Raw genomic sequence first — 21,639 nt, 5'->3', positions numbered from 1 at the left:
CACTTTAAGGTGAAGTGTGTCCCAAATATCAGTTTAATATTTACATTAGAAATCATTGTAAATACAGATCTAAGTCATTTCTGTAATAATATCCAAAACAATGCAAAAATGTGTTTTACAATAATTCGTGTTTGAAAAATAAAATCATTACAGAAAATGAGACATCCATAAATGTGGCACACTCTACCTTAATCAGTCTGGTGTTGGGTAAAAATGTTTAGCAGAAAACTTGCGTAAAGATTGGCTTATCCAGTCTCTTACAGCATCCATGTCAAGTGTACTGAAGGGATTGGATTTAATTTCTGGAAATGCATCATGTCTTCTTCCATGAATGTTATCATATACATTCTGTTGTAGTAGCTGCATGACGATAACATTGACATCTTGTGCAAGATCTGCTTTCTTGTGTACACCAGAGGGGCTGTGTGTCTCCGTCTCCTTGTCAAAGTTCTTGACAATAAAATGTGTTGCCAAAGCACTTCTGCTAACTCTTGATATTGTTTTATCTGTGAACACGCCGCGGAAACTGTGTGCCTCATCCTTAAACACTTTGTTGCAGTGCTCCAGATCTAAATCATTTGGAAGATTGGAGTCAATTTTTCGACGGTGGTTAACAGTCCGGTTCCAGACTAGTCGGTGTGCCAATCTTGGAGACAATAAAATCTTTGATTGACATATGGTTTCCAATATTCCAAAGGCATACTTCGGACATCCAGACAGTTTGTACAGCAGACACAAATACTGGTTAACGAGCATCATATGAGCACAATCACCCATGGAAATAGCATCATTATGGTTTCTTTGCAGAAGCCCAATAAGAAGGACACGTTTTGTGTAATTGAGAATATGGTCTTCATCTTGTGTTGATATTGAAGTTGTAGGTTCTGAGTTTGTTTCAAAGCGGGGGTCAGGGTGATCGTGTATTTTGTGTTCATGTTTTCGCAGTCCTTGTCCTTGTGTATACTTTTTGCCACAGTATCTGCACACATAGTCATTTGATTGTGGTCCGTAATCTGGAATGCCAGATATTTCCAAGTCCAAATAGTGTTTAAGAAATGAATTGGCATGATGGAGCAAGTATTTGTTCATCTCTGATGTGTCACCCATCGGTCCTTCATATATGTTTTTTGTCGGTGCTGTTGATATGGAATTCATTCCGAAATATTTCAGGGCCCCTGCTACTAGATACGCATCTGTAAACTTCTCTGCCATAGCTGATGATGCATAGAAGTTTCCGGATGGATCAGCGGATACATTTCTGGAATCTGTGATGTTCCGCGCTGCATATAGCGTTCCTATATCTCTTGAGGAGGCTGGCGAATATAGCATGTGCCACATTACCTATGAACAGATAAAAAAGATAAATGACAACATAATTATAAAATCCACAAATTCAAAATTTCTAGTTGTACTAAGATATCTTAATTACTGTATTGTACATGCCTTACCATCAGTGATATATATCACATAGAAGTGATTTCTTGCATAATAATGAATAAACTATTGAAGCTATAATTTCTTGTTTGTTTCTTTCTAAATTCATATACTGAAATCTCATGCTAGTGTTTTATAATGTACATGTAGTTTATGTAGAAATTATAATTACTTCAAGAAGCTCTGCTTGGTTGTGAAATTCTTCCATTTTCGGCACAAGACCTTCAAGTCTGTTGTATGGGGTATCTTGATCTCGATGAGACATCTGGGCTTGTTTGTGCCTCTCAAACGTGAGGTAGTCAGCACCACTCAAAATTTTGACTGGGCCTGAATTTGCACCTGCACTGCTGGGTACATATTTGTTGAGGAATTGGCAGATATCAACCATTTCATCATGTTTCGCTTCATTTTTCTTCAAAACACCCATATTTACCTGTGCTCAAAATAAAAACAATAACGTATATATAAGTTATAAAAAGCATAAGAACTTTTTTGTTATTTGATTTCATATACATATTCTGACCATCCATTCCATTCGAAATTATTGACAGTACATTATTGATATAATTTAAATAAGCTGAAACTTACCCTTTTGGTTTTAGTTTTGGTTTCCTCAATAAATGGATGCATGATGAAATCTGGTAGTCCAGCTGTGAATGGGGTAAAATATGGTATATACTTTCCCCAAGTTTTAGCCACAAGAAATGAGAAGTTCTCAAACATGATCTGTTTGTCTGTCTCGCTGGGGATCACTTGGGAAATGCAGCCTTGTTGGCGTTCTGCAGAGGGAATGAATCGTCAAAATTGTTGCCACTGACTCGGTTTTCATATGCACACATTTGGTACATATGCTGATCTTTGTGTTTGTTTGTGACTGTCATATGCCTCACTTTGGTTACCATGTCAACATTGTCCCCAACGAAATAATAAACGTTGTGCATTGTTGTGCGTAGGTCTCTCAACTCAATATGGCGATCTTCTTTTTCAAACACTAAGTCAAGTCTACAGCAAGACAATGCTGCCAAGAACAGAGCTCAGTGTCCCAAAGCCCGGCTAGCTTGTCTGCAAACGAAATTGTTGTTTGGTAAGAATGGCAATCTCCTGTCGATTGGAGGCGTTGAAACCCACTCTTCTTCAGTCCGAATTTCAAAAGCACTGCATCCTGAACGTGCCGCAATGCATTCATGTCTATGTTGTAAATACTCAATAATTTGCATCCAGCAGACACTTGGGCAGCAAGGACATCTGATGTCGTTTTCCTTTGGTTCCGTGCCTTTGATTTGGGGTTGATGGAGCATTGCTGCACAAAACGATAAAACAGGTTTTTTTTTTTTTTTTTTATCAGACAATCACAAAATTTAATGGGCACAACTAAGGACCAAGGGAAACCCACATGTGAAGTTTGAGAAATATCCCTGAAGTACTTTTCAAGAAATAGCGATAACATTTCAATTGTCAAAATCCAAGATGGTTGCCTGTCAGCCATCTTGTGTTCCCGCTCAGATTCAAAATTTAATGGGCACAACTATGGATCAAGAAATACCAACAAAATTTGAGAGATTCAGAAAAATCCTTCTGAGAATATACAAAACTTCAATAGTCCAAATTGAACATGACCAACTGTTAATTGATGAATCAGATTTTTAAGTTATGCCTTTAAGTAGAAAGACTTACCTGTTCATCATTCTTTGCATTTTCAGCTCCAAAAAGAACTTTCCGTCTATTGGTGGGGGGTCCAGCTGTTTCTGGTAGACGTTTCGTTGTTTGTCGACCATGGGTTATTTAAGAAATAATTAACGATGATTCGTGTATTATTGCAGGATATACAACGAGGACGAGGATATTTTGCAATTAAATTAATAACGAAGGCCGCAGGCCTGAGTTATTAATTAAAATTGCAAAATATCCGAGTCCGAGTTGTATATCCTGCAACAATACACGAGTCAAAGTTGATTATTTCTATTCTACCATGTACTGTTTAGTTCTGAGATCGACCTCTTTCTAATAGAAAAACAGCAAAGAAACCCCGGAAAAACCTTGTAATTTATTTCTTTAGTATTGTATTATTTGTTGATGAAATATACAGGCAATACAGTACTACGATCAAGAGCATCTATCATATGGCATTGATTTTGAAAATTTAAAAAAAAAAGATAAAAAAAAGGGGGGGGGGGGGGGGGGGGGGGGGGCCTCCGTAGGATTCGAACTCGCGTCGTGATAAAAAATATACTGAAAGACTAACCCATTAGCCCACTCGGCTATAGTAACCTTTTATGAAACGGGTGAATATTAGATATTTAAAATTGTAACAGCCGTGACTCACGACCGTGTATTATTGGCACGAGCGTGGGTTATTGGAAAATAATACATGGTTTTAAACCAATCAAAACTGGCGTTACATAGCAAACATGGTAGAATTAAGTTTTTCTCGTGTTGACACATATGTTTCTTTGAATCGATTAATTGACTGATCAATTGTTGTCAATTTACGAATACATCGACGGCAGCATACATCACTATGTCCTTCTGATGAAATTGTAATTTGAAGTATTTTTTCAACTAAAAAGAAGTATTCTGTCTTTTCACCTTTGATTGTTACCAGCTTTTGTCGTTCTTTTACATTTTCAATTTTCTCTCCACACAAAACACAAGTAGTTTGTTTTGTTTACGGATTTAAAACAATAGACACTGACGTTTTTGTTAGAGTTTTATCCATTTAAATGCAACCATGTCTGTAATTTAGAGAATGATTTGAACACCACGAGGATTGCACACAGAATGGTTAGGAATATATGTATGCAACTTACTGGTAGTACAGCCATCTTATGCAACCTGTTACTTATTGTAACTTTTAACATCAAAGATAATCAGAGAACTTCAACCTCTAAGTTCAATGGTTTCTCATTTATTATTTCCAGTTTACTCCAGCTTTTTTATCAGTAAAGGGAGTGGGATAAATAGCGTGTCATCAGATAAGACACTGACCAGTGGTGTTAATGAGGGGCGTAATGTTCTTACGGCCGAGACTAATTCTCCTGCTGAGTGGTTTTACAGGCAGCCAGACCTGAGTATCAAATTACAAACTTCATCCGCATTTGACCAGTCTCTAGAATCAGACATATCCTAGGGATCAAAATCATAAAGCTCAATTTTATTTATAATTTTAATATTCTAGAGACAGTGGGCCAGTCTACCTTTCTATCTGTAAAGAGTATTTGATTCTACCACATCTGGAAGTTGAGAAGAAGATTTTTGAAATTTTAGTCAATTTGACCCTTTTTGGCCCCACCCATCAGCCCCTTGGGGTCGGTCAAGGCCAACATGTCCATACCATTAAACTGTCATCCCATGCTGATAATGTTAACCAAGTTAGAATGAATTCCAATAGAAATGAAACAAATGATAGTCAAAAATGTGATTTTCCTATATAAACTATAGCAAAGTTGACTCCCTCCCCAGGGGCATGAAATTCACAATTTTGGTAAAGCACCTTAAGACCTTTCTATCTGTGAAGAGTATTTGATTCTGCCATATCTGAAAGTTAAGATGAAGATTTTTGAAATTTTAGTCAATTTATAATTCACAATTTTGGTTGACCGTTGACCATGGAAGCTTCCTGCCAAATTTCATTCAATTTGGTTCAGCGGTTTTGGAGAAGAAGTTGAAAATGTAAATTGTTTAGGGACGGACGGCGGACAAAATGCGATTAGAATAGGTCACTTGAGACTTTGTCTCAGGTGACCTAAAAATCTTAACACATGTGCCAACATAAATGGTCGTGATGATGGATCAGAAATAGGGGATAATGGCGAGATTTGTGTAGAAGAAATTAGTGGAGTGATTAAAAAGCTCATAAACAACAAAGCGATCGCCGCTGTGAGGAAGGCTTTGGGTTCTGTCCCCTGGCCGAGACATACCCGAGTCTTTAAAAATGGTAGTTGCTACTCCTGCTTAGCGCTCAGCATATTAGGGGTGGGACGACTGGTTCGCCCGTTGTCAGTATAATGTGACCGGGCGGGGTGTGCTGCTGGGTGTCTTCGGCAATATGCTTCAGTGAGGTAGCACTATAAATCGGCAAAAGTTCCGGCCTATCACAAGGAGACATAACACGAACATACTGCAGCCTCCCAAAACACACGCGCACTCGCCACACGCATGCATGTCGCACGCACAGGAGGCCGTCCTTAAATGACCTTAGCTGTTAATAGGACGTTTAACAAAATAAACCAAACCAAACCAATTAAAGATGGTTCATTTGCCTCTACATAAAGGCTCTGCGCTGGTGTTGTTCGGAAAGCACCAAGTGCTAGACGTTATCATTGGTTATGGATAGGATCCAACATCTGCAGGTAAGAATTGCGTGCCGATCCATAAACGATGGAGTCATAGTCGAGTTTTGATCGAATAAGTGCCTTATAAAGGCGCAGGAGCATTTCACGGTCTGCACCCCAGTCAGTATGGGATTGAACGCGTAAAATGTTCATTGCCTTTGAGCACTTATCCTGCAGGTAGGGCGTAAGAATTGTACCTGCTGCCCCCATTGCATGATCGTAAGAGGCGACTAAATTTGGGATCTTATCTTTTCTCTTCTTTCTGAACAACTTTCTTCTTCCTAATGTCTCCCTTGACAATGCCTCACTTTTGGCCTTTTGTTGAGCGTTCGCCCCTGTGAGGAAGGCTTTGAGCTCTATCCCCTGGCCGAGACATACCAGAGTCTTTAAAAATGGCAGTTGCTACTCCTGCTTAGCGCTCAGCATATAAGGAGATGGACGACTGGTTCACCCGTTGTCAGTATAATGTGACCGGGTGGGGTGTGCTGCTGGGTGTCTTCGGCAGTATGCTCCAGTGAGGTAGCACTATAAATCGGCAAAAGTTCTGGCCTTAACACGAAAATACCGCAGCCTCCCACAACACACATACGCACTCAACACACGCATGCATGTCGCACGCACGGGAGGCCGTCCTTAAATGACCTTAGCTGTTAATAGGACGTTAAACAAAATAAACCAAACCAAACCAAATTTAGGTGTTTAATATGTGGAACAAAGGAAAGTTTCGAATCGAAAATTAGTCAGAGGAATTTAGTCTGCTCGACAACTGGAATTTAATGTTAGATCTGGATCATTATGTGGTTTTCGTTTTTGGCAGAAGTGTATGCAGACAGTTTTTGATCTGGAAAATTTGAAGCCGTTTTCATCTGCTCATGTTTGTAGTTTGCCTAAACATTGTTAAAGTTGGCGTTCTATCGTGTGCATGTTCTTCGACCTATAGCAGATCAAGAAGTTATCAACGAATAGAGACCCTTCAGCTGACTAACCGAGACATTTAGTTATACTGTTGATTTTCAGACCGAAAAGAGTTACGGAAAAGATCCCACCCTGAGGGACTCCCATTTCCTATTTCGGAATAAGTTGAGCCAAAGCGAACTTTAAAATGTCTGTCAGATATGTAATTTGAAATGAATTTTGGGAGATTCCCACGTACACCAATTTCATGCAGGTCTTTCATAATACCATATTGCCATGTAGTAATCGTATGCTTTTTCAAGATCAAAGAACACAGCAACAAGATGTTCCTTCTTTGCGAAAGCTTCTCGAATGAAGGTTTCTAATCTGACTAGATGGACTATCGTTCCTCTGCGGTTTCTGAATCTGCTTTGGAGTGGACTCAAAATATTATTGGATTCAAGGAACTAAGCCAGTCTAGTGTTTATCATCCGTTCAAGTGTTTTACAAATGCAGCTCGTTAGAGAGATTGAACGGTAATTATTTGGTTCATTAGCGTCCTTGCCAGGTTTTGGAATAGGAACAAGGCATCGCAAACGATACAAATCCCCTCGCGTGCTAACACATGAACTCTGACGCAAAATGGGGGGTGGGGTTATTGCAGGACATTGAAATAACATCAGTTGTCATTTGCACTGAACTGCAATAGACATGGATGGGCTTATTATCAGGCATGGGCTCATTGCCAGATAAATATGATATATATTGTTATGCATTCAAGAGTATCTGGTTACGCATCACACTAGCAACTTCATTTCCTGATAGTTATAATAATTATGTGTGTATCTAAATGCATATATCCGAGGTATTCCCATGCTGGACCCATATACGAAGTTCGGTCCGGATCCGTTCAGAAATGAAGTCGCAAGAGTGCTGACAAATATTTTCTATAAATAGTAACGGTGACCTTAACCTTGACCTTGGCACCCTGAAACACGAACTCGTTCGAGGTATTCCCATGCTGGACCCATATATGAAGTTTGGTCAGGATCCGTTCAAAAATGAAGTCGCAAGAGCGCTGACAAAGATTTTCTATAAATAGTAACGCTGACCTTGACCTTGGCACCCTGAAACACGAACTCGTTCGAGGTATTCCCATGCTGGACCCATATATGAAGTTTGGTCAGGATCCGTTCAGAAATGAAGTTGCAAGAGTGCTGACAAAGATTTTCTATAAATAGTAACGGTGACCTTGACCTTGGCACCCTGAAACACGAACTCGTTCGAGGTATTCCCATGCTGGACCCATATATGAAGTTTGGTCAGAATCCGTTCAAAAATGAAGTCGCAAGAGCGCTGACAAAAAGTGAACATACGTACGTACGTACGCTATATCCCCTCCCCGAATTTCGTCGCGAGGGGATAATAATTGTAGATTCCTTCCAAGACTCTAGGATCTTTCGGAAGCGTATACTTGATTAAAAATATATAAGAGACATCGTAATGATGATTCTGGTAAATGTTTCAGGAATTGGTACGGAATTTCATCTGGCCAAGCTGCTGAATCGTTTGACCTTTTTGGCGATTCAAGCAACTCCGGGAGATCGAAAGGCTTGTTGTAACTTTCTGTGTTGGATGATTTTAAGTTAAGACGTTTCTTTTCTTTCTCTTTTTTGAAAGATTGGAATTTTTTGGAGTGATTTTTGGCGGATGAGTTCTGGGCTTTATTTTTGGCAAATGCATTTGCAATTTCAGATGTAGAAGAGGAAATTTGGTTATTGTTGATAAGATGGGATGCTGGTGCTGTTTTTCGTATCTGATCCCATATCTTTTTAGATGATGTGTTTGAAGATATTTTAGAAATGTATTCCTTCCAGCTATTCTTTTTGTCGGATTTAATAGATCTCCGAGCTTTCGCCCTCCAAATTTTAAAATTATTTTAATATTCAGTGGTAGGGGAAGTCAAGAATCGTCTTAAGAGCTGCCTTTCGGCCGGATCTATTGATAAAAAGATTCTTCAGATAAAAGGAACTTTTAGGTTTTGGAACGGACTTTGGTATCATTTTTGTGGCAATAGAAGTAATCGTTTCAGTGAATGTTTTAATTGGGTCATCGAGGTTTTGGTTTGGTTTGGTTTATTTTGTTTAACGTCATATTAACAGCTAAGGTCATTTAAGGACGGCCTCCCGTGCGTGCGACATACATGCGTGTTGTGAGTGCGTATGTGTGTTTGGGAGGCTGCGGTATGTTCGTGTTCAGTCTCCTTGTAATAGGCCGGAACTTTTGCCGATTTATAGTGCTACCTCACTGGAGCATACTGCCGAAGACGCCAAGCAGCACACTCCACCCGGTCACATTATACTGACAACGTGCGAACCAGTCGTCCCACTCCAAATCATCGAGGTTAGTAAAATTTTCTACAGTAAGCTCCTCGTTGCACAGGTGTTGGAATTGGGCCCAATCTGGTTTGTGCACATTCCATCGAGGAAGTGGTTTATCAAGAGGGGTCCCAATATTCTTTTTAAAAAATACGGACGTGGTCACTCCCACATAGATAATCATTTACCCTACAATCGAGTAAAATGGATGGATGGCATAATGATAGGTCTATGTGGGTACGAGAGCCCGTAGCAGGGTGTAGATATGTTGGGGTATTATTGTTTAAAAGATACAGGTTGTTTTTATCTATAAATTCCTCAATACGTCTTCCTCTCTCATCTGTGTTCGGGGATCCCCACAGGCTGTTATACCCGTTAAAATCTCCGAGAATTATGTATGGTGCTGGGATATGCGAGACGAGAATATTAAGTTGCTGACAAGTGAAAGCAATATTAGGAAGAAGATAAATTGAACAGACAGTTACTTGTCTGTGTCAAACTGTAAATTTGTGTTTAACGTGATAATTCTGTGAGGAATATATTTATGGACAGCTACATCTGCGCCACCTGTTTCATACCGTTGCGATGCTATTGTAGAATGAGAAATTTCCAAAAGTAATTTGGTTTTGTAGCATGACCTCCTGCATGCAAAAAAAAGGCAGGTCTAAATTCTTTCGATAGATTTTGAAACTCTTCTATATTTGCCCTTAGTCCCAGTATGTTCCATTGTATAATAGAATTGTTCGTATTGCTGACCACTATCCAGGTTCGTGATGGACGCTCTTTGAACTGTCAGGACTACTAGGTGTAGGTTGTCTGCTAACAGCAGCATTGCTGTCACCAATTTGGTTTGGTTTGGTTTATTTAGTTTAACGTCCTATTAACAGCTAAGGTCATTTAAGGACGGCCTCCCGTAAACTCACTGTCGTCCGCAAGAACGTCGTACCTGTTATGACCATGGATAGGGTCATCTGAGCATTTGCTTTTGTTTAAGGAAGGTAATCTGTGCAGTTTTACCTGGTCTTGAGGTGGTGTGGTTGCTGGTCGTTAATTGGTGTTACCAGCAATCTTATTAAGGTCTGACGGCTGTGATACAGTCCGTCTGTGGTGGGTGACCCTCGGCTTCGATGTTTGTGTTATCTGGCGTGCAGGTACATGTGCTGGATGTGCTGGGATATTTGTTTTGATAGTTGCCTTTCGTCTGGCTGGGAAGGTCTTACTAATGGCGAAGTGCTCTTAGACGCTACCCTACCTGACTTGAAACGGGATGCCAAACCGAAAAGAATCCTATCTTTCCTTTCGTCTATCAAAGGTGGTACCGCCGCACCCAAAGCTGGCTTATCAAAGTAAGCTTGTACTTTTGCATCGTTGACTGTTATTTGATGCCGTTGTGTTTTTGATTTTGTTTTTGATGTATAGGACAACGCAGCAGGGTCATTACTCTCGACCGCTTTCCTGGCGTCAGGGAAGGAACTGTTGCGGGTATACTTTACCCGCAGAACTTCCCTCTCCTTCTTCCAGGAAAGACAGTCTCGAGAGGAGGCTGCATGGTTGCCCTTGCAATTGACACATTGTTTGCCGGCGATATCGCAACTATCAGCGTCGTTATGTCCCTCTCGTTCGCAGTGTTCACAAACCTCTCTCCGCCTGTATCTGACCTCATGATGGCCGTATCTCTGGCATTTACGGCATCGTAGAGGATTCGGTATGTCGGGCGAGACGTTACATCTAATGTAACCTACCATTACCGATGGAGGAAGGTTTGGCACTGCGAACTTGAGGACAAACGTATTTGTTTTTACTGTTTGGCGTTTTATTTTGATCCGCCTTACCACTGAGATCGGGATATTCTCTGATTTGAAATAGTGCAGAATCTCTGCGTCAGTGTCGTTCTGCAAGGCAGGGCATCTGATTACCCCCTTGCTGAAGTTAAGGGACTGATGGGCCCTAACATGGACACTGATCCCAGAGAACTCTGACAATTTCAGGAGATTATCCGCCTGCTGCTTGCGGAAGACCTCAACAAGGAGGTCTCCCGATCTCAAGGGCTAGACGGGTTTGGCAGTACCAATGCATCCTTTGATAGTTTTCTGGATGATAATGGGCGATAGCGATATTTTTTCCCCAGTCTCCTTCGCCGATATAAGGAGATACTGAGGGAATGTCGTATCGGAAGTTGTGTTGTATAGGTTATTCTCATTTTGGGGTTTTGGGTTTAATTTAGACATATTAAGTAGGTATGTGATTCATTACTCGTGCCCCTACCCTCCTCGCAGCCCAACAAGGGGACACTGCTTGAGGCGCGGCTCTCCAGCGCCGAAGTGTCAGGGTTACAACGAGTAATATACTCGAGAAAGAATACGATTTTATCTGTGCGAAAACTGTTAATATCTCGCGATTGACCCTAAGCCACCGCCCTCTAGATATTAAATATCCCGGGCTCGGCGTGACCAGCCGATTGATATTACAGGGCCCGTACTATCTCTCGTCTATCTGGAGTCCGAAGCTAAAGTGATGTGTTTCAACCACCAGGATCATCTTTCCCCAGATTACGAGATGCAACCCACGACAAACAGGTTGGCTCAAATTGGAGCTGCTGTGAAAGCCTTCTGCTACACTAATACCCAGCGCACACCAATAATACCCCCCGAAACAATCGATGTGGGCAGAGCACCAGTGTATCCAGTCTCGGAACGTGGACCCAGCTTTCATGCAGACCTAATCGAATGATGGATATTCGAGCTGGTGGTCGTGGACGAAGTCAATCAGGTATCTCTCGTACCTCTACAAAATTCAAATGTGGTGTTCACAATGAACATCACGTCAAATTTCTGTTTTGGTGTTTGCAGTGAACGCCACATACGATGATGTCAAAACGAAAGTAAAATTATAATATCCAAGACAATTTGATTTAAAAAGTTGAATTATAACTACTAGCAAATATTGATAACAAAAAAAGACACAGAAACAAATTTCTTCATGTACCGTATCACAATACCCGGAGAAAACTTCGATCCACATGCAGGTATGACGAGCACGACATGAAAATATATCTGCTTCCGATGATCAAATCGACGCTTAAATGCTAATGAATAATAACACAAGTCGCAGAGCTTGGCTCACGTTTAATCGCGGTAAACTCTAAAACGTTCAAACTACTCGCAATTATGTTATGTTTTGTTTATCGGTTCGTTTTGGCTATCGCGAGGGGAGGGGGGGGGGGGGGGGGTGTAACTCTAAAATAAGATTGGAGTAAAATCGCGGGGAAAATGTAGTGTGGTGAAGGGAGAAAAAATGCATCAGCACAAACAATTCGACAGCTTTAAAGAAGCTGTCGATAACATCAGGAATTATGAGCTGGAAACTGATTCGCAGTTCGTAGTACATCGGGCTACCAAACACTTTAATAAGTCGTGCAAGTATGTAACCATTGCATAACATCCTAATTTCAGCACAGTAACACCAGATACCTAATCAGGCATGTGGAACGCCACGGCTGTCTTATGTTTAGTGTGTTTATTAACATTTTGTTGATCCGAAGTTCTACATTGTTGAATTAACACGTCATGATGTTGAGTTGATCATGACATGCCTTGATATTAGGTTGATATATGTCATGTTTGGTTATTATGCTATTATCTTATGTTCATAAATAAAAGGCCTTTGATCAATCCTGACAGCCTGATGACACACAGGTGGCCCACAGAGATCATGGATGCACCATTCAATTCTTCGTCCATTTTGACTGCACGTATTGTTTTTCTGTGGTCGACAATCAAGGTTGCCCAACCTTATTATTGATATAGATGGAAGGCAACTTCACTTAATGTTCTGTATATTAGTTCGTATAGAGGGAAAGTAATTGGTTTGGTTTGGTTTATTTTGTTTAACGTCCTATTAACAGCTCACGTCATTTAAGGACGGCCTATCGTGCGTGCGACATGTATGCGTGTGGTGAGTGCGTATGTGCGTTTTGGGAGGCTGCAGTATGTTTGTGTGAAGTCTCCTTGTGGTAGGCCGACACCCAGCAGCACACCCCACCCGGTCACATTATACTATTTAACACTTTGTTTCATATGAAATTATGTCATACAAGATCAAGATTTGTTTTAAAATGTTTTGTTAGGTAATCTGTGTGTAATTTCAATGTTGCATTAATGAATCGAAGCATTTTTGAAAATGTTTTGCCTTGAGAGAGGTAGTGTACCTGCTGGAACACTGTATCCTGATATAAGACTTTATATGATTTCTAGGTTGAATCAGATCATGTTTATTCAAAGAGCAAGAGAAGGAAACAGAATCGCCCTTGTACAATCAAAATACAAGAAGTTGTATGCTTTGAGGGACTAGAGGTACAGTACCTTTTCATAACTATCCATATTTGGCATTATTGAGTGAATATAAATTTGCCAATATAAATACCACCTTTGTTTCAAGTGCATGTACTGTTGGATACTCTGAATATATAAGTCTATGAACACCAAAGACACTACAACTGATGTTTTGGTTTTCTTGCTTGCAGAGGATACTTATACTGTTTGAGCCCCTTTAGTTCTATAAGATAAGATTATTGTGTAATACAAAACTGTATTATATGTATGTGCACAGCAATATTACTTGTATATACCAGGGTATGAGCAAAAAGCTTGTTTACTTGTATGCATGCACTTGTGCTGTGGTTCAACGATATGCTATATATTTATAGCCATTATCTCACATGTACAGCTTCATGTAAAGAGTACCTTTTATATTCATAAAGGATGTTGGATGAAATCATGTACGTTATTTTTTAGGCAAACACCAAAAGAAAAATGACAAATAGTTCGAAGTCCATAAAAAGCAGTGAAACTTTTCCTGATGTTAAACACCTGTTTATTGTCCTCGGGAAATGCGTTCATCTAAACCACTTAGTTCGTATATTCTCATCTTTGCGGAAATAAAAACAATCTATATAATTGTTTATTTTAAACATGACAACTGCCAACCACACGTATCCATAAATGTTGATATCATCTGAATATTGCCGTAGTTATCTGTCACTTCGATTGTAAACCCCATGCCGAAGTCATGCAAGAATAGGCCAATCAAATTGGTTTAACTTTTGATTTCCTTAATCTTGCAGTTACCTCCCTTACAACAGTAATACGTTCTAAGTATCGGCTACAACAAGTAACCCAAGAAATTATCTTTTATTAGGGCTTTTCACTTTGTGGTGAAAAGGCCTATTGTTTTTGTTCTGTTTTTTCTTCTTCTTCTTCTTCTTCTTCTTCTTCTTCTGCATTTCATTTTGTAGAAACTGTAACGCCAAACTGGTTAAAAATATTTAGATTTCTTTTTCAGCCTTTATTATAGAATGATTTGAAGGGGTGCAGGAAATAAAAATTAAGTAGGTCGAAAAATCCAAAATGGCCGCCATGACGTCAAAGCTTATTTTGCTTAAATGGCCACAACTCAAAAACGGTATGAGGTTAAAAATATTCAAAGGTATATTCATGTAGGATTCTTCTGGGGCAAACTTTTACATTGGAGGTCAAAGTTATGCTATTTTTAGAAATTTTTCGTTATAATTTTTTTTTTAAAAATTCCTTTACAAATCAATGGTGTATGCCAATCCAATCATTTTCGTACCTTCTGTGTTTTCATATCACTTCCGGTTAAGGCAGTACGCTATCTTGAAATTTTCAGTGATTGCGCAATCATTGCTAAATCTTTAAAGGACAACTCCTCATAAACCAAGAGGCCCAGAGAACAGATATTTGATCTATAGCAAGCTTGCATAAAGGACTACAAAGTATGTTAACAGAAATGACCTTGATTTTCATTCAAGGTCACAGGGTTCAAATGAGTTATTTTTTAATTTTTTTATTCAACAAACTTTTTTTCAAGCTTTAACAGTGTGATTGAGCCAAAACTTGCCAGAATTAATCCAGAGATATTTCTAATTAAGAGTTATTATTTTTCGGATTGGTCCGAAATCCAACATGGATGCCGCAGCCGCCATCTTAAAAAACACATTTTAAACTTCTTCTCAAGTTCCATCAGTTTGATTGAGCTGAACTTTGGCTGAAATGATTCTCAGATAATCCTGACCAAGTTATGTTATTTTTTGGATCGGTCCGGAATCCAAGATGGCCAACATAGCCGAGGTCAAAAATTGCTATTTTTAAAACATTTTTGTAATAATTTTTTTTTTGAAAAATTCTTTTACAAATCAATGGTGTATGCCAATCCGACCATTTTTATACCTTCTGTGTTTTAATATCACTTCCGGTTAAGGCAGTACGCTATCTTGAAATTTTCAGTGATTGCACAATCATTGCTAAATCTTTAGAGGACAACTCCTCATAAACCAAGAGGCCCAGAGAACAGATATTTGATCTATAGCAAGCTTGCATAAAGGACTACAAAGTATGTTAACAGAAATGACCTTGATTTTCATTCAAGGTCACAGGGTTCAAATGAGTTATTTTTCAATTTTTTTATTCAACAAACTTTTTTTCAAGCTTTAACAGTGTGATTGAGCCAAAACTTGCCAGAATTAATTCAGAGATGTTTCTAATCAAGAGTTATTATTTTTCGGATTGGTCCGAAATCCAACATGGATGCCGCAGCCGCCATCTTAAATAACACATTTTAAACCTCTTCTCAAGTTTCATCAGTTTGATGGAGCTGAACTTTGGCTGATATGATTCTCAGATAATCCTTACCAAGTTATGTTATTTTTTGGATCGGTCCGGAATCCAAGATGGCCAACATAGCCGAGGTCAAAAATTGCTATTTTTAGATTTTTTGAATTTTTATTTATTTTCAAAAATTATGTTGAATATGAATGAAGTATGTCTTTCTGATCATTTTGGTACCTTTGGTTTTTCAATAGCACTTCCGGTTACCGAATAAGCAAATTTTTAAAATTTCCTTTGATCTTTTCAGTTTCCCGCCAAAAATGTTTAAGTCGAATTACGTCAATCAGGATGGCTTAAATTTTAACCATTGTGACAGACAAGTTTCCCAAGCTGCCCTTAAACACTTAATACAAGTTTCTTCATTATTGAAAAAACAAAATGGCCGCTATTACCTCATTTCCGGTTTTTATTTTAATTGCTATAACTCATTAACGGTTTAATGTATGTTATGCAGAATTAAACATATAGAAAAGTTTTATTGGGAAACATTTTTCTGTAAAGCTTCAACTTCCGGTTTAATGGAGGGTCAAAAGTGCAAAAGGCCAAACTTTGACCTTCATCTAAGGTCACAGGGGTCAAATATGTTTAAACCTTTAAATGACATGTTCTCACTATCAAAGAGGCCTAGACACCTGTTAATTGGACTGTAACATGCTCGGATATAGGGCTACAAAGTTTGTTGGGATAAATGACCTTGACCTTAATCCAAGTTCACAGGGGTCAAATAATCCAAAAACTTTAAAATAACACCTTCACAAGAACCAAGAGGCCTAGATGCTCTATTATGAGTCTGTAGCATGCTACGAAGGGCTGCGAAGTATGTTGCAATTTATCACTTTCTTTCAAGGTTAAGCAAGTCGTGAAAAGCCCGTCAAATTGTTCATGACAATTTCTAGTTTATATTTGTATTTGATTTATTTGTCGTTTTCGTCAAAGGAAAATGGTATTTGGAAACAGGTGGCAACGTTAACGATATGACCAGTCACCCTGACCACAAATACCACCTAATTGTAAGCCTGTACAAAGTAATATATCCCAAACACGTAGCCAATGTATAATATAGCTCCTCATTATCCGCCATGATACAATGTGCCGTCTCGAATGCCGTTTTTGATAGATTTTCTTTCTCTAAATTACAGAAATACACATCTAGTTGATAATGATGTAACATTCTAGTAAATATATATTTTACACATTTAAGTAAAATTGTGAACATATTTGCAGACCTATGTTAAATTGTCAGCTATTTTGGAATGAACACGGAAGGGTAACACTTTCAAAACATCCGGAGACAAATGCGCAATCGTTGTTTACCTAAATACATTTACCTGTAGTTGATTCGCAAAGTTCAGGTTCATTTAGTCTTCACATTTCGCATCTTTAAAACATACTAAATATGTTTCAACATTTTCGGTAAAATTACTAAATAAAACGAAGATGTTTTTGCAAGTAAACTATTTGAAGCGTAAGGCCATGGCGGCAGCCATATTTCATTAAAACGGACAGTAGGTGGCGTTTGGTTTAGTTTTGTTTGGTTTTATTTTGTTTAACGTCCTATTAACAGCTAAGGTCATTGAAGGACAGCCTCCCTTGCGTGCGACATGCATGCGTGATGTGAGTTTGTATGTGTTTTGGGAGGCTGTGATATGTTCGTGTTAAGACTCCTTGTGATAGGCCAGAACTTTTGCCGATTTATAGTGCTACCTCACTGAAGCATACTACCGAAGACACCCAGCAGCACACCCCACCCGGTCACATTATACTGACAACGGGCAAACCAGTCGTGCCACTCCTAATATGCTGGGCGCTAAGCAGGAGTAGCAACTACCATTTTTAAAGACTCTGGTATGTCTCGGCTAGGGGACAGAACCCAAAGCCTTCCTCACAGGGGCGAACGCTCAACTAAAGGCCAAAAGTGAGGCATTGTCCAGGGAGATATTAGGAAGAAGAAAGAAGAGAAAAGATAAGATCCCAAATTTTGTCGCCTCTTACGATCTTCCAATGGGGGCAGCAGGTACAATTTTTACGCCCTACCTGTAGGGCAGTATCTCAAGTACAAAATGGAAAGGGATAAAGTACAAAATGGAAAAGAGCGTCCATTCGGCTATGCATCTAAAAAGTTAGACCGTCATCAACAAAGATAGTGTGACGCAGAGGGAGCTTTTAGCTGTCGTGTCCTTTGTCACACAATTTAAACACTATCTCCTGGGAAGGCGATTCCTGTTGCGGACAGACCATGGATCCTTACGTTGGCTGTTCAGATTCAAAGACCCACAGGGACAAGTCGCAAGATAGTTGGAACGTCTTGGGGAATTCGATTTTGAAATACAACATCGTACAGGAAACTGTCACCAGAACGCGGATGCCTTATCCCGTTGTGATGTTGACGAATTGTGCATACATCAAAAGGAGGGAACCATGGATACGAATGTACCACTTGTCTCCAGTTGAAACAGAACTGGAAACAGTTCAAGGAAGATATTGACGATGTATAACCATTAGGGAGTCATAATATTGGGAAAGATGTTCGAGCCGTCAAGACAAACGTGGGCAAGTCAAAAGAAAGTAACTATATAAACGGGTACTCGTATAAGGAACTGTCATCTTTCCAGGAAGAAGACGAGGATCTACATGATTCGGCTAAAAATGATAAGATACCTACAAGAGACAATGTAACTAAATACCGTCCTGCTGTAAGGAAGTTATGGCTAAATTGGAATAATATTGTTTGTCAACGTGGAGTATTGTATCAGCGCTTGAGAACGGCATAATCTGAAACAGAGAAACTTCAACTATTAGTACCAAAAATACTTAAATTCGAGATTATTAAGCGTTGTCACAACTCTACGTATGCTGCTCATCCGGGTGTCCAACTTACCATGGACAAATTACGGGAACATTTCTATTGGTACAAGATTATCGATGATGTCAAGACTCATATACATTTATGTGAAAATTGTAATCGATGGAAATCTACAGCCTCACCGTCTAAAGCTACACCCAGCGACTACAGAGTGGGTTATCCCTTGGACCGAGTTGGCATTGATGTAATTGGACCACTCCCGAGGACAAAGAATCAGAATCAATATATTCTCGTTATTTGAGATCATTTTAAAAGATGGATGGAAGCGTTTACCCTCTTCCTAATCAATCAGCTGAGAAATTAGCGGAGAAGTTGGTTAAAGAATTCATCGCCAGATTCGGGATTCCATTGGAAATACATTCTGACCAAGGAACCGATTTTGAAAGTCAAATATTCCAGGAAGTCTGTAAACTTCTGCAAATTACCAAGACCAGGACCACCCCATATCATCCGGAATCAAATGGACTAATCGAAAGATTCAACAAGACGTTGGGAACAATGAAATGAACCGTAAAGATTATGTTCTTTCAGAATTTTGCATATATGGTACATTTTACAATGTACTGAGAGTACAGATATATGTTTCCCAAGCATTTTCTAGTTACATAATATATTGTTGGTAAATTATTAGGGCATTCCTAATAGCTATGTTGAATTCCAAAATTTTGATCATACACTGTATTTGTTTGCTCATCTGAGAAAATAAAAACTTTCGAATTTTAATTGGTGTTTTTGGTCATTCATGCACCTCACTTTGAATGAAAACAATACAGTATTAAGGTTAAGAGTACCTAAAGCTAGAAATGTACTTAAAGATGTGGGTATAATTATGTAATTATCTTATTGGTCCCCACAACACGTTTTGAATTTTTGTCATTGTAAAATTTTAAAATTACAAGATTATTTTAAGAAATTATGGTAATATTAATTAATAATATAAATCACTGTGCATTATAATTTAACAATATACAATACTAACTTTGGAAAAATTAAAATGTTGTTTTACATAAAAAAAGTTATCGTATTAGTGTTGACATGAAAAACTCTTCTCGTTTTAATAAACCTTGGCTGCGATACTTTTTACCTTAAATTAGAAATAATATACCATATACCATTTAACATATATGTAGTTTAACAATTCAAAATATAACACATTGTATTAATTGTATATAAAAGCTTAATATTTAAAAAAAAAATCTGTATTTTGCCATTACAAGGGGCCTCGGTACAACACATGAAGTCATGAATCACCGAAATTTATCTTCAACAAGGCTTTTGATAACCTCCTGATTATTAAAGCCCTCTGTAGTAATTTTGACAATGAGCAGAATATATTTACTATTCAAACCATGAACAGTTGTCTAACTATTTAACCACTCGGGGGTGTTTATTTAGAAATAACTTCATTTAACTAAATTAACTGCTTAGAAAGTTGTTTTGAAATGAAATGATTATAAAGATCCATGTTGGTATTTCTAGTAAAGGTCTCTATTTTCCCCTTTGATTCTCAATCTTCTTCCAGTCCGTAAGAAGAGGTCATCCCCGCTTTACCCTCCGTGTCTGTCCACGATTTACCTTTAGCCACAGGTCAAAACTTAAACTGTCAATATCATATTATCACCGACATAGGCGCTTTCTAAGCGGGATTTCAAAGCAAATTTTTTTTATATTTTTTTTTTATTTTTGAAGGCATTTAATGTACATTTATACATAAAAGACACTTTCATTCCAACTGACTCATCTCATTCATATTCGGTGACAGTATTATCCTCATCATTCTCCTCAGCTTCATATACATGGATCATCATCAGTCACCTCACATTCATACATCATCTATTCTAGCATAAATATAATCATATCATCAAAATAAATTATCCTCATATATGTCATCATCATTGTTTTACAACAATCTATTACACATGTGCATCCACACACCCTTTCACATACATACATACGTACGTACGTACGTACGTACATACATACATACATACATACATACATACATACATACATACATACATACATACATACACCTACATACACCTACATACATACATACATACATACATACATACATACATAATACATACATACATACATACATACACCTATACATACATACATACATACATACATACATACATACATACACCTACATACACCTATACATACATACATACACCTACATCCATCCATCCATCCATCCATCCATCCATCTGTATAATATGGACAAGCAGACACAAAAGAATTATTATTTCCGGTAAGACTTTCTTGATAATACCGCAATATATTTTTCAGGTCGGGAACTTTCAATTTACGCATATACTTTAGATATCGGTGTCACGAAGTTTCAATTCAACCCCAGCCTCAGCGTCAACAGTTTTGCCGTCGTTAATGTCAACACCGGTCGCCTCGTTTTCGAATCGGAACTCTCCTGTACTCTCGTTTAGAAAGGTGATGGGAAACTAGCGTATTAGACAGCGTTTCCGCAGAAGCCAAGCTGTTTTTTGGGGGGAGGAGGAGAAGCACTTTGAGAAAATGCCCAGGGCTGATGTTATTGAACCCACAATGTCGGAGTGGGCGTCATCTCCAGTGTTGGTACGAAAGCGTGACGGGAGTGTGAGATGGTGCATTGTGACCAAGAAGGATGCATTTCGTTTGCCGTTGGTGGAAGAATGTATCGACACTCTGTCAAGGAACATGTGCTTTTCAAAAGTGGACGCCACATGAGGCTACTGGCAGATTAAGGTCAATGACGCAGATAGATGTAAGACAGCATTCACCACCAATTACAGTCTGTATCAGTTTAAGCGGATGCCCTTTGGTTTGATCAACGCACGCACCTAGCACGTTCTCGAGAGTAATGAGTTTGATATTGAGAGGGCTGCACTGGAAGATAGTACTCGCTTTTCTTTATGTGTTAGTCCTCGGTAATGATTTCACGGATAATATGGACAATCTTGTCCAGGTGGCCCAACGGTTTCGTGAATACGGCATAAAACTCCAGGCTAAGAACTGTGACCTATTTCAAACAGGTCGAGTATCTCGGTAGGGTT

General features: G+C 38.8%; 1 protein-coding gene across 1 annotated transcript; it reads right to left on the bottom strand.

The window, feature by feature from the left end:
* Window positions 1–192: 192 nt before the first annotated feature.
* LOC117340625 lies at window positions 193–10,782 on the bottom strand. The gene is made up of 4 exons (XM_033902423.1): window positions 10,258–10,782; window positions 2,441–2,734; window positions 1,607–1,867; window positions 193–1,341 (listed from the first exon to the last, which is right to left on the bottom strand). Exons 1-4 carry the CDS (start codon window positions 10,780–10,782, stop codon window positions 193–195), a joined length of 2,229 nt encoding a protein of 742 aa, XP_033758314.1.
* Between the last annotated feature and the right edge of the window lie 10,857 nt (window positions 10,783–21,639).

This window comes from Pecten maximus, chromosome 1, assembly GCF_902652985.1.
Source record: "Pecten maximus chromosome 1, xPecMax1.1, whole genome shotgun sequence".
Classification (NCBI taxonomy): Eukaryota; Metazoa; Mollusca; class Bivalvia; order Pectinida; family Pectinidae; genus Pecten; species Pecten maximus.
Note: the sequence above shows the minus strand (reverse complement) of the source record. Positions and strands in the feature narration are given on the sequence as shown.